We start from the raw sequence: 13,379 nt of genomic DNA, 5'->3' as shown, positions 1-13,379 counted from the left end.
ATATTCATGCGTCATTCCCTGTTTTCGGGGAATTAGTTCTAATGAAACCTTGACAAGTTCCTGAAAGCTGAATGAATGATGACTAACAGATGATTCTGCAATTTCCTCTTAGGAAATCTATCTATCTATCTATCTATCTATCTATCTATCTATCTATCTATCTATCTATCTATCTATCTATCTGAATAAATGCATGATTAACTGAAAATAATAATAATAATGAATACATTTGCAATGTACTGAAGTAAGTGATCAGTACCTCAGTGGTTAAAGTTAAAGCTGTACCGGTCACTGGAATGTTGTTAGTTTAACTACGAGGACTGCCAGAAAAACCCTACTGGACTCAGTAAAGGCCTCTGCTTATCTATGTGCTTGGATCAGATTCATCTGTAATGTACTTTGGATAGAAGTGTTAAAAGCCAAGTGGATAAATTTCCGTACATGACATTTAAAGGTCTGTTATATTGGAAGAATTTCTCACTCAAGAGTAAGCAATCTATATCAATATCTATCCAATAAATCGATGGTTTCTTCCCAAGAAGCTCATGAGGTTCAACGTTTACCTTACTTACAAAAGAAGGAATTTTATCCATAAATTTTCATCAATGCTAAGCCTCATACTGTACATCAGATCTGACTTTACTTACGTATAACTGTAAAGGCCTGTAAAGTTTTCTCTCACAACATAAACAGACAAATCCAAATATGTGTAACTATGACACAATCTGTTATTCGGTATACGGAAACAACTCCAGATGGCCTGTGCAGGAAGACTACACAATGGATAGAGGGAGGGAAAGGAGTTACCAAGCGTATGAGTGAGGAGGTGATAAAATGTTCTCCTTTACGAGGAAAATTTCAGATGACTGATATGAAGTATATCCACATTTCTGCATGTGAAAGATATGGTCTTGTTTATTTTATGCTTGGAAAAATGCTGACAAATTATGTCATCATCGGTACAGTAACTGTTTTTTCTCAGAACAACCCCAGGACATTCACCATGAATAATGCTTCTGAGATCAGATAAATCCCAAGTGGGAAACAACATGACTAGTAAGGAAAACCTGAGCAGGAAAATGTGAACGATAAAGGAAAGCCGATGCCTATTTTTAAGAGCTGGCTTTCCGGCAGGTGAAGGAAGAGACCGGATCTTTCCAGAGATGCTGCTGGAAAGCATGAGAGAGTGAAGGAGGGATGTACGCATGAGCAAGCATTCTATTAAATCCCAATCTGTTACATAAAATCGGATCTAGTTAACCATGCAAAGCAGTTGAACACAAAGCAATATGTCTTGGCATCATCTGTAACAGTATAGTTAATTGTATAATGTATAATTATTACTATAATGATCTGATGATGATTTCTGTATAATATTATTCTAAACTGCTCTATAACATTTATTGTAAAATGTTTATTAAATTGAAATTAAAAAAAATTCTGCAGGAAATTTTAAAGAGAAAAATTCCAGTTAAAAATAAGAAAATATAAATAAATAAATAAATAAATAAATAAATGAAACTAATATAATATATGTAATAAAATGTAATATTATAATTGTAATATGAATATGATTAATACACATTATTTTTTTGGTTTCGTTAATACTTACATAAAATATAAATAAAATAACAGCCTTATAACTAATATTTTAGCCATATGACCCACCCCTGATTGCAAACATTCTTATTTATGGAAAATAATTTAAGCACTGCTTCTTAAGAGGTGAGTTCTTCAGAAAATGACTGGAAATACGATTATCTCTAACTTTCACTACTACATTTTGATTTTATCTCTGAAGTTCCTCAGTTTTTGTTTTGGAATCTTGAAGCATGGAACTTGCTTGGTGGAACTGATATTTTACTCATGCCTTCCACATGCCTTAACACATTTGAGAGTTTCACTTCATCACGTCTTCACACTTAATGTAAACAACCTCACTCCTCTACACATCAGTGTACACTATAACTACATAATCTGATTAAAAGATCAAAGGCAGGCCATGGGGTCACTCCCTCGCTTTTCACTCCTCCCTCTCTCTCCATCTCTGATATAAATTTTGCTTCAGATGGAGGCACATCTTACATCTTTAGCACTTCTTACAAAGGAACGAGTTTAAGAAGAGAAAGGGATTTCTTTTTCTTATTACAAGGACAGGTGATTTCCTCTTATTAGCTAAAATCCATTCATTCCAAGCTGAGCAGAATGAGGAAAGGTGAGTGATTTAGAATGCAAAAATCCAGTGCCCAGTTTCTATTCTTCGTACTCTTTTCTGAGAATCATGCATATTTGTCACGGTTTATGTGTCTTATTAATAATCTATTCACTTCTAAGTGTAAGAATTAGAATCATTAGTTATTTACACATGAGGCATGTCCTTTCAGGTTCAGATGCTTGTGTAACAGTAAGGTGTGTCTGAGAAATATCACTGCTTTATAGCTTGCATGACTGATCTCAGTATTTTCTGCCTTTCAGGTTGTTGTGTCGTGGAAATGACTGTGATCCTGTTGCTCTTAACGCCTCTGACAGCAGCCATGGCGCTCCAACACAATCACGGGTGTGTAGATATCCAGTTTGATTCATATTATGCTTTTAACAGATGTAGATTAGATCAGGGGTGTTGAGGTTTTTTTATTCTGGAAAGTTTTGGTGTGGGTGCAGGTTTTCATTTTTAACCAAGCAGAAGCCATACCTGAGTCTATTGAAAGTCAAGATCAGGTGGAATGAAGACGTGCACACCCACACACACACACACACACACACACACACACACACACACACACACTGTGATTGAAGATTGAACTCAAGATTGAACTCAAGCCAGTGGTTTAGTGTAAAGGAAAACCTGCTTGTGATGACACGAGGAAGAATCCTCGTGATAAACCAAGAGATAACTCTTCCCCTGACACTAAGATTATAAATCATAACAATATTAAATATACTAAAAAGATAAATATATCAGTATGAATAATCTATGAGTCCTGGGAAGATTACAGGGTAGATCTTATGACTGCAGCAGTAAAATTAAAGATAAAAATAAAATAAAAATAAATCTGCATTACAGAGAGATGACACATTGACACTAATGTTCATTTATTTATTTATTTATTTATTTATTTATTTACAGGCCACACACAGACACCCTCTCGCTGGAACGCAACACTGAGATGTCAGATATTGAGCCATCCTTTGACTTATCTGTAGAGAAATCAGAAACAGCAAACACTCCACTTCGCCTGTCATCTGATATGCTCTTGCAAAGCATCCTCATGCGATCCAAGACGTAAGTGAACGGAAAGTTCTTGGAAAGATTTAGCAAATAAAGTTCATATTATTGTAAAACCTACTGTCCTGATTAAGATCAACTCTAGTGTTTGTTGAATTTGGTTTTAAATTCTTGAATCTAACTCAGCTTTTGTATAATTTATTATGTTTATTATTTAATATATATAGAATTGTACCTTGAGATATCCTTGTAATAGCGTGCCACGTTTGTTTAACTTGCAGCGCTGAGGTCCGATTGCGGAGAAGACGTGCAGCATCCAAAGGCTGCCAGTTCAGCACGTGTCAGATGCACAACCTGGCTATCACGCTGTACCGAATGGGCCAGAATAACAATAAAGAGCAGTCCAAAGGGGCAGAAGACCCAAACGGATATGGCCGCTGAAGAACAACATCGGTGACCACACTGAAGAAAAATTCCCAGGACAGAATTCAAGACCATGGCAGTTAGCTAGCAGGAATTCCCACAGAGTGTATAACAATTCTAATTCTAACAAATAATTTCCTTAGGATATTAACCATGCCCCTCGACCTAATTGTGCACGCTAGGAAGATTTTAATGCAGTGAATTTTTGTAGATTGGTAATTTGGTTGTTAACCAGAGAGAAATATTGTATTATCACAGGGAACAAAGCCTTCTGCCTAGAAAATCACTTCCATTTTTAAATAACTTATGCATTAAATCTATTACCGATTATGTATTTTCATTGTTTTAGTTGTTTCTTTGCCAGAAACAACAGTGCTGTTAAATATTCTTGCTATTTTCATGACTAGATTTGGCAGCAACCAGGTGATGAGTCACACAATTGTGAAATCTTCTGCGTTATAATGATTACGCTTCTGGAATTCGGCAGACGCCCTTAAAACCTGAGCACTCATTCATACAGCCGAGCAGCTTAAAGCTGAGGCTTAAGGGCCTTTATCAAGGGCCCAACAGTGGCAGCTTGACAGTACTGGGATTTGAACTCTTTGAACCTTCCTTTGTAATGATTGTATTTCTAGTGTGCATTCGATCACGTAGCTTATTTCTACTGAACTACTGAAGTGATATATTTCGACAAAAATTGTTATGCAAAGGTATGTGAACATTTCTGCGTGCAAATCAGGTAGTAAACACACAATTGTAGGGCTGAGTTAGTTTGAAAATAACACAAGACTGGTGGATTTCTCTGTAAGACCTGCTCCACAACAAGCCTGTGCACGGCAGGTGTGTTTGTACCTGACCTCAGAAACAGGAAAATCAATGACCAATATGTTAACGCGAGACTAGCGTTATGTTGAATTGTGTCTGGAAGGAAATAGATCCATGACGCTAATGTTGTATAATTTAGCACTGTCTCTCTTTTTTTTTTTTTTTTGCTGTGTAAGCTTTGGTACTTTCCCTTAAGGTTGTTATCCTTTTTAAAAACCCACAAAGCGCACATATTAGTCAATGACCCGATTCACTATGTTTGTTCACTAATAAATTGATGTGTATTTGCTGCTATAATTGTACATATATATATGTATATGTTCTATCTAAATATATGTATTATATTTTATTAAATGTATATTAATAAAAAGTTTTGTTCAGTACACATTGCTTGTGCTACTTATTTACCTTCAGACCATGCTGTTTATAAGAATAATTATATCATTATTAATTTAAAGGGTTTATTATTGAATAATATCTCGTTTTATTTCTCAAAGATTAAGATTATTCCCTGATAACAATAATGTGGTTATTGAGTGGTATAGTTGTCCACACCTGACAGGCTGCAGTAGGTCGGTTTGGGACACAGCCTGCAGTGATAACGCGTTTCTTTTGCTTTCCTCTTTGTTTTGTCAGCTTTAACCACACCCAGAACTCGGCGGAGTTTTTACCCGGTCAGCTGCCATGTAATGGAATGAGGTTCCTGAACAAAAAACCGGACTTCCGAGTAGGAAATGAAGGCGATGTGAGATTTTTTTTACAACTTTGGTGAGCCCCGAATCGTTTGGACAATGGTCGGTAAAGAGGTGGACGGAGGAGACGCAGTGTCCAGATCCGAGAAGGACCAGGTGGGTTCAGGGAGAAAGGCTTGAAAGGAAAAGTGCTCGAAAACGTCTCAAGACGCCGTATTATGGTCATTTAAATGGACAGAAAACCTGCTTAGATGTTGACACATTAATTAAACATGTATTTTGGACACTACATTAACTTACACTTAATTTTAACGCTTGATATATATATATACATATATAGAAAAAACAAAACACACACAATAAGGGTTCGGTAGATTAGGTATGTCATGTCGGTTTTTTAACATTCCTATAGATTTGATCTGAGTAAAGAAATCTCTCCTGTCTGCTTTCAGAGCTGGATCGCGTCTGTGATCAAGAAAAGAGTGTGTACCACGTTTGTTGAGGATTCCTTCAGGTGAGCAATGGAGACATCCCGCGCATGCGCACTACTTCCCTTTTCACGTTCATTCACGTTTCATATAGGGTGAATTCTTATAGGCCTTATATATATATGTATATATGTGTATATATATATATATATATATACCTTTTCACGTTCATTCACGTTTCATATAGGGTGAATTCTTATAGGCCTTGTGTATATGTATATATATATATATATATATATATATATATATATATATATATATATATATATATATATATATATATATACATGTTTTTACTCTTTTCTCAAAACTCACTGTTCCTCATTCCACTTCTTGTCCTAATGAACCAAACCAGATTTGGTGATTCGGTACATTTAAAAAAATGGTGTGATGTAACTTTAAGCTTTTATATAACTTTACAGGTATGAGAAAAAGAAAGGACGGTTATTTATCAAGGTTTAAATATTCTTCTATAAACTAACAACTAAGCTCAGGTGACAAGAATAAAAAAAAACAGATTTCAGTTTGTTGTCTTTTCCCCCAAAAAGTAAAACAACATTTAGAAACCAGGCTGGAAATAAAAAATAATAATAATAGTCTTTCAGTGCTTACTTCCACATTCATTAATAGAGTAATTATCATCCAGATGTCGCCAAATCCAGAAGAAATGTAAGAGAATTTCTGGCAGGTTGGTGTTCTGCAGCACTCAGGTGGGCATCTACATCATGCCAAAAAGAAAGGACATCAGCAATGATCTCAGAGAAACAATTGTTGCTGCTCAGTATTCAGGGTTAAAAGGTCATCTTTGATCAATTTGTAGTTCACCATTCTACAGTGATTAGGAATTTTTACAAATAGAGAGCCTTCAAAAGAGTTGCCAGTCTTACCAAGAGTGGGCATTCCAGCAAATTCATCCCAAGGTCAGACCAGAGATATAAAGAAACACTCAAGAGCTAGATCATGTGACCTACAGACCTCTGTAACAGAAGCATAGAATAGAATAGAAGCCTTTATTTGTCACATATACATTACAGGACAGTGAAATTCTTTCTTTGCATATCCCAGCTATGGATAAATGGGGTCAGAGAACATAATACAGTGACCCTGGAGCAGTGAGGGATAAGGGCCTTGCTCAAGGGCCCAGCAGTGTCAGCTTGGCAGTGCTGGTGTTTGTACAACCCAGAGCCTTAACTGCTTGAGCCACCACTGCCCAATTAAAGCAAACTATATTTATGACAAAAAAATCAGAAAAAAATTTGTGGCTTTCATTAAAGGCTATGAAAAACCTTTTTCTCTCCGAAAAGAAGGAAAGCATGAATTAGATATGCAAAATTTAATCTGAACAGAACAGTTTGTTCTGGAACAATATTCTATGGACAGATCAGACCAAGAAGGAAGGTTTGGTCATCATTCACAGTGCCATATTTGGCAAAAAACAAACAAGGGGACCACCACAAACACCTCATACCACCAGCATTCTGGTGGAGACGTGATGATTTGGGAAACTTGCAGAAAATTATGGACTCCATTTTGTGTAGAATGTTCTAGGGACAAACATGAGGCCGTCTGTCCAGCCACTTATCATGGTCATGCAACAGGACAATGATCTCAAACACTCCAGCAAATCATCATCTGAATAACTAAAGAAGAAAAAATTCGAGTCCAACTCCATTGAGATTCTGTGGCAGGATTTTAAGACACATGTGCATAAAGGAATGCCCTCCATCAAGTGGAGCAATGCCGCAAAGATGAGAGGGCCAAAATTTCTCAATTTCTCAAAGTTTACTTTGAGTTATTGTTGCTAAAAGTGGCTCTAGGTGTTCCTGAATTATAGAGTGTACTTATTTTTTCCCTCCTGATGTTGGTTTAGTTTTGAAAAACAAAAAAAGACTAAATGTTGAAATCTTTTTTTAAACCACGAAAATTCAGACCAAATTAAACCAATTCAGTTGTCTAATGTCTGTATGCTGAGGTTTTATTTCTTTTATTTTATTTTTTATTAAATTTTTGAGCATTTGTAGTGAGCAAAAATACCCAATAACCACAAAAACTCAACAAAACTGTTGTTTTTTAAATCAATTTTTAATTATCATGACCAATAATATTATTTGTAAAGTGTTAAATCTGACACTTCTGGTATTTTAGCATATCTATGGCTATGTTTCTATTTAGTTGATTGCATGGGTTTGTAGAGAGTTTTAAGGACATCATGGCCTGAAATTTGGTCACTGTGACTTGGGGGATCTCATGTCCAATCAGCTGACCTCTCAAGATAATTAAAGCAAATGGGATCCAGAGCCTTATCCATTTTTTAAAAAAATAACTCACTGAGATATTTCAGGGTTTGAGTTTTATGAATTTTTATGAAAAAAAAGTTTTCACTTTGTGATTATGGTTTTTCTGTGTAGATTAATCCATTTTAAATGAAATCTGTAATACAGTTAATGTGCAAAAAGTGAAAAGACATGGATACTTTCCATGTGTCAGAAGCAGGGGCCTCCATGGGAGCAAAAACCAGACCTAAATGCAGGGATAGAAGGCAGACCTGGGTTTTATTCATAACATAACTAAACCAACAGTCACAGGAAAACACTAGGCATGAAACGAAAATCCAAGATCCAGGGTAATGCCCAGACTGCACGATTTTCAAAGTGGTCAGATCATGGTTGTTTTCACACTGCACAACTATCTAGGGGAGCATTCGGTCTCTGCTGTGTTCACACTTCACAATAGGAAGAATCGCCCACAACTCTGTCTGGTCCGCAAACTACGTTTCACAACCGAACCGAACCGTAATAACACAAGATCACACGTGATGTCAGAGTTCTCACGTTGAGACTGGAAATCTTACCACGCAAAAAGTTTGTGATCCAAATGGTCAGTGTGGTGAACAAGGATTGTGCATTCTGTATAATTGAACAAATGAATAATTTTGCAATGTGCTGCTGCTGATGCGGCTGGTCAAGCAAATGTTTCTGCTTTATTTCTGTTTGATGCTATGGTAAAACTTATTTATTCTGATATAACTATATTTAAGACATTTTTTTTCTGATAAAAAGCTATAAATGCTATTAAAATATAATATTGTGCTCCAACTGAAGCCATGCTTGCTGGTATTGTGGTCTATAACTCCTCCCCGAACTGACCACTGCCCCGTATCTCGCTCTCTCATTGGCTGTAGGTCATCACTGAGGTATTTTTCACACAGGAGCAGGATTTTGAGTCGACTCATCGGCGACTTGGTCAGATCGAGTTTTTGGTGATTCACACTGCATGATTGTCACTCGCTTGCATGAGCTCCGCTTTGCCTTGATTTTGCAAAACTAGCCGGCGACTAAAAAGTCGTGCAGTGTGAACTCGGCCTAACAGAAAACCAAAAAAAACAGGGCGCAGAAACCAAAAAACAGGTTCAAAACCATGTAACAAGAGACAAATACAATGACAATGACAAACACGAAACAGCAGGCATATGTAAGGGAAGGAATTATAGACACATAAGGAACAGGTGTGCAAAGGCGGGGAATATGATGAGGATGCAACCTCAGGGCGGGGCAAACACAGGTGAGAACAGAAACAAAATCAACAACATGGCAGAGTATAACATAAACAAACCCTGCTAGAACGCCCTCTGGTGTTGTGACAGAGAAATATCCAAGCTGTCCATGACGATACTAAGTATTGCTATGTTGTTGTTCTTTCGGCTGTTCCCATTTCAGGGTCGTCACCACGGATCATTTGGTCCACATGTTTCGAATTGGCACAGGTTTTATGCCGGATGCCCTTCTGACGGAACCCTCCCATTTAATCTGTCCTTGGGAGATTAATGAGAGTGCCGCTGCCGCTGGACCACCAGGAGACCATAATATGAAGCATTACTATATGGAATATAATTTATAGGTCATGAGTTGCTTCATATTTGTCCCACAGACCTTAGTTTACTGTCCAATGGGGTTTCTTTGCCCCCTATCCACCACCCCCCAAGATAAACTGCCCCTAGGTCTGAGTGTGTGGGTGTAATTGTGTGTGTGTGTGTGTGTGCATGGTACTTTCAATGGACTGCCATCATCATGACATTACCAGGATAGTGTTTCTGGGATAAGCTCCAAATTCACTACAATTTGGTTAATAAAAATGAATGAATGAATGAATGAATGAAAATTTATTTCATGCTATATCAAAGTTTTACTGAGGTCCACATGAAAGCCATCTCTGTTTTGAAATACTTCCATAAACTGCTCTGACTCCAATCAAACGGATGTCAGCAAACTGAGCATTTGCTATAAAAATGCTAGTATAGTGAGGACTTGGAGTTTGGGCTTATACAGGTGATTTATACAGAACAACCACCAAAACATGTACAAATCTCCTGCTCCAAGTACTTACTTCATTATTACATCATTAAGCAGACGCCCTTATCCAGAGCGACTTACATTTTATCTCACGGTATACAACTGAGGGTTAATGGCCTTGCTCGGGCCCAGCAATAGCAGCTTGGAGGACCTGGGATTTAAACTCTACCGATCAGTAGGCCAACACCTTAACCATTAAGCTAGCACATCCCCCACATCATTGTTGATCAAGTCGTCCATTCACATAAGGGAAACAGAACTACCTAGGCTTAATGAGGGCAAGAATGGGACAAGTGAACGTTTTTCAGGGTTTTGTCTTGCAGAAGCTCTCAACATGGTTCTGGGATTTGAACTCATAACCTTAATAGTTCAATGTAAAAACAAACAAAACAAAAAAACCTTGTTTATCTAATTATTTTATAGGCATTCCAAACTGAGCTTCAGGTGGATCTTATTTGCTTTGATTTTCTTGAGATCTTCTGTTTGTTGGACATGATTTTGGCTTATAAAACATCCTATTTTTGGTTTTGGTTTATTAAACATCCTAAGTTTCCAGTTGGAGTATAGTATGAGTAACAAACTATCATAATATCTTTATTTATAGCTAAATGAGCACATTATAGTCTAACCTGAGCAGCCAACAGCTAAAAGAAACCTTCAGAAACATGTGCTGACTTTTCCAATGCTGCCATGATTAGGCATAAATGTCTTCCAGGACTTTTCCAGGAAAAGCGTTTCCAGGAATTTTGTCTGGTCTTGTTGGCCTTGAAGAATGAGTCATTCCTGCCTTTTCCAGCCAACTTTTCCTGTTGAAACAGTTGAATATCTAGGCTGTCTTCCCATTTTTGACTACAGATGCTGAATCTGAGGATGAACCTCGTTTTCCATTCATGTCTTGCAAATCCATGAGCTTTTCTTTTTTTTATATTAAAACAAAGAGTGTAATTAAAAAAAACCCTTTTAGACTAGCCCTATAGCTGGTCTCAGGTCTGTTCAGTTAAATAATCTGCATAAATGCAACAGAGGATCTGCTACAGAAGCCACACAATTGTTCATTAAAAATAAATAAATTAATAATTACAGGTAGTTTTTTCATCTCTTTATCAGATCTTTCAGAGGCACATTGATTGTCACTTCCCAGTTGCAGGTTCTCCGGTTCTAGATGCTCTAAATTCACCACTAAGTGTAAAGGAGTGTGTGGATGTGTGTGGGCATAGTGCCTTGAAACTTATAGGAATGTTCTGGAAAGTTTCTTCGTGCTATTGGGTGAGTTAGAGAAAATGTCTACAAAGCTTTGCTAAAACTGTGATGGAAAAATGAAACTGAGACAAATCATAAAAATCACAATCAGTCTTTTTTTCAGGATTAATGAGATGGTAGCAACCAACAAAATTCTAGTGATAATAAAAATATTTAACGCAAGTAAAGAAAACTCACAATAAGTTGTTTGCATAAGTACTTGGGTGGTTTGGTTTGGGTAAGAGTCTACCAACATGTTGGATTTGGCAAATTTATTCCACTCTTTCTTGCAAAAATGATTGTAAGAGAAATCTCCTGAGTACAGATCTTTTCAAATCATTCCACAGGTTTTCAATGGGATTTACATAGAAATGGGTTTTTACTAGACATGACATTCTGACGCAGGTCCTTTGTTGCAATTGTGCTTTGGGTAATAATCCTGCTGAATGGTGAAATTCAGCCTGCAGGTTTAGACCTGAAATATATTTGTATTTAAAGCTATCCATGATTCTCTGAATCTTAACTAGAGCTCCAGGTCTGGGTCTACCCGCAATCTTAACTAGAGCTCCAGGTCTGGGTCTACCCGCAATCTTAACTAGAGCTCCAGGTCTGGGTCTACCCGCAATCTTAACTAGAGCCCCAGGTCTAGGTCTACCCGCAATCTTAACTAGAGCTCCAGGTCTGGGTCTACCCTCAATCTTAACTAGAGCCCCAGGTCTAGGTCTACCTTCAATCTTAACTAGAGCTCCAGGTCTAGGTCTACCTTCAATTTTAACTAGAGCTCCAGGTCTGGGTCTACCTTCAATCTTAACTAGAGCTCCAGGTCTGGGTCTACCCGCAATCTTAACTAGAGCTCCAGGTCTGGGTCTACCCGCAATCTTAACTAGAGCTCCAGGTCTGGGTCTACCCGCAATCTTAACTAGAGCTCCAGGTCTGGGTCTACCCGCAATCTTAACTAGAGCTCCAGGTCTGGGTCTACCCGTAATCTTAACTAGAGCTCCAGGTCTGGGTCTACCTTCAATTTTAACTAGAGCTCCAGGTCTGGGTCTACCTTCAATCTTAACTAGAGCTCCAGGTCTGGGTCTACCCGCAATCTTAACTAGAGCCCCAGGTCTGGGTCTACCCCCAATCTTAACTAGAGCTCCAGGTCTGGGTCTACCCGCAATCTTAACTAGAGCTCCAGGTCTGGGTCTACCCGCAATCTTAACTAGAGCTCCAGGTCTGGGTCTACCCGCAATCTTAGCTAGAGCTCCAGGTCTGGGTCTACCCGCAATCTTAACTAGAGCTCCAGGTCTGGGTCTACCCGCAATCTTAACTAGAGCTCCAGGTCTGGGTCTACCCGCAATCTTAGCTAGAGCTCCAGGTCTGGGTCTACCCGCAATCTTAACTAGAGCCCCAGGTCTGGGTCTACCCCCAATCTTAACTAGAGCTCCAGGTCTGGGTCTACCCTCAATCTTAACTAGTGCTCCAGGTCTGGGTCTACCCGCAATCTTAACTAGAGCTCCAGGTCTGGGTCTACCCACAATCTTAGCTAGAGCTCCAGGTCTGGGTCTACTCGCAATCTTAACTAGAGCTCCAGGTCTGGGTCTACCCGTAATCTCAACTAAAGCCCCAGGTCTAGGTCTACCTTCAATTTTAACTAGAGCTCCAGGTCCTATTGCATGTTGCTGCCACCATACTTTAGGTGATAATCTGTCATGTTTTGGCCTCAAACATATCACTTACATTTTTGTCTACCTCGGTCTTATCAGACCATAACATGTTTTGCAACATAGTTTTAGGGGTTATTTATGTGGGCTTGAAGTTTTTTTTCTTGTGAGAAAAGGTTCTGTCTATTCACTCTTGACCATAGCCTGGAAAAGAATTTTGTCAATTTTGGAGGGATGTCCTGTTCTTGTGGTGCAACAGTTTCTTCATTTGTTGATGATGCAATGTTGCAATGTTTCAGGGTATATACCTAGTGAATTGCTCATTGTCCTGAATCCTTTTTAATCAAATCCTTACGAGAAAGAGATTCCATACATTGTGTAAGCTCTTTTTGACCAGCAGTCACAATTCCACCGAAACAGCTCATCTTTATTTTAAGTTACAGTTGCATAACTTTTTTATTTAACTGAATATCACATGGTCAAGGTAC

General features: G+C 38.1%; 1 protein-coding gene across 2 annotated transcripts in view; it reads left to right on the top strand.

The window, feature by feature from the left end:
• The first annotated feature begins 5,104 nt into the window (after window positions 1-5,104).
• The window catches only part of LOC131363595 (transient receptor potential cation channel subfamily M member 4-like), a 35,000-nt gene continuing 26,725 nt past the window's right edge, over window positions 5,105-13,379 (top strand). For both annotated transcript variants that reach the window (XM_058406302.1, XM_058406301.1), the window contains exons 1-2: window positions 5,105-5,322; window positions 5,619-5,680. In XM_058406302.1, the coding sequence (XP_058262285.1) occupies window positions 5,266-5,322; window positions 5,619-5,680 (119 nt within the window). In that variant the 5' untranslated portion in view covers window positions 5,105-5,265. The remainder of the gene's footprint in view (window positions 5,323-5,618; window positions 5,681-13,379) is intronic.

Source organism: Hemibagrus wyckioides, linkage group LG13, assembly GCF_019097595.1.
Source record: "Hemibagrus wyckioides isolate EC202008001 linkage group LG13, SWU_Hwy_1.0, whole genome shotgun sequence".
NCBI lineage: Eukaryota > Metazoa > Chordata > Actinopteri > Siluriformes > Bagridae > Hemibagrus > Hemibagrus wyckioides.
This window is presented reverse-complemented; position numbering and strand designations above follow the sequence as displayed.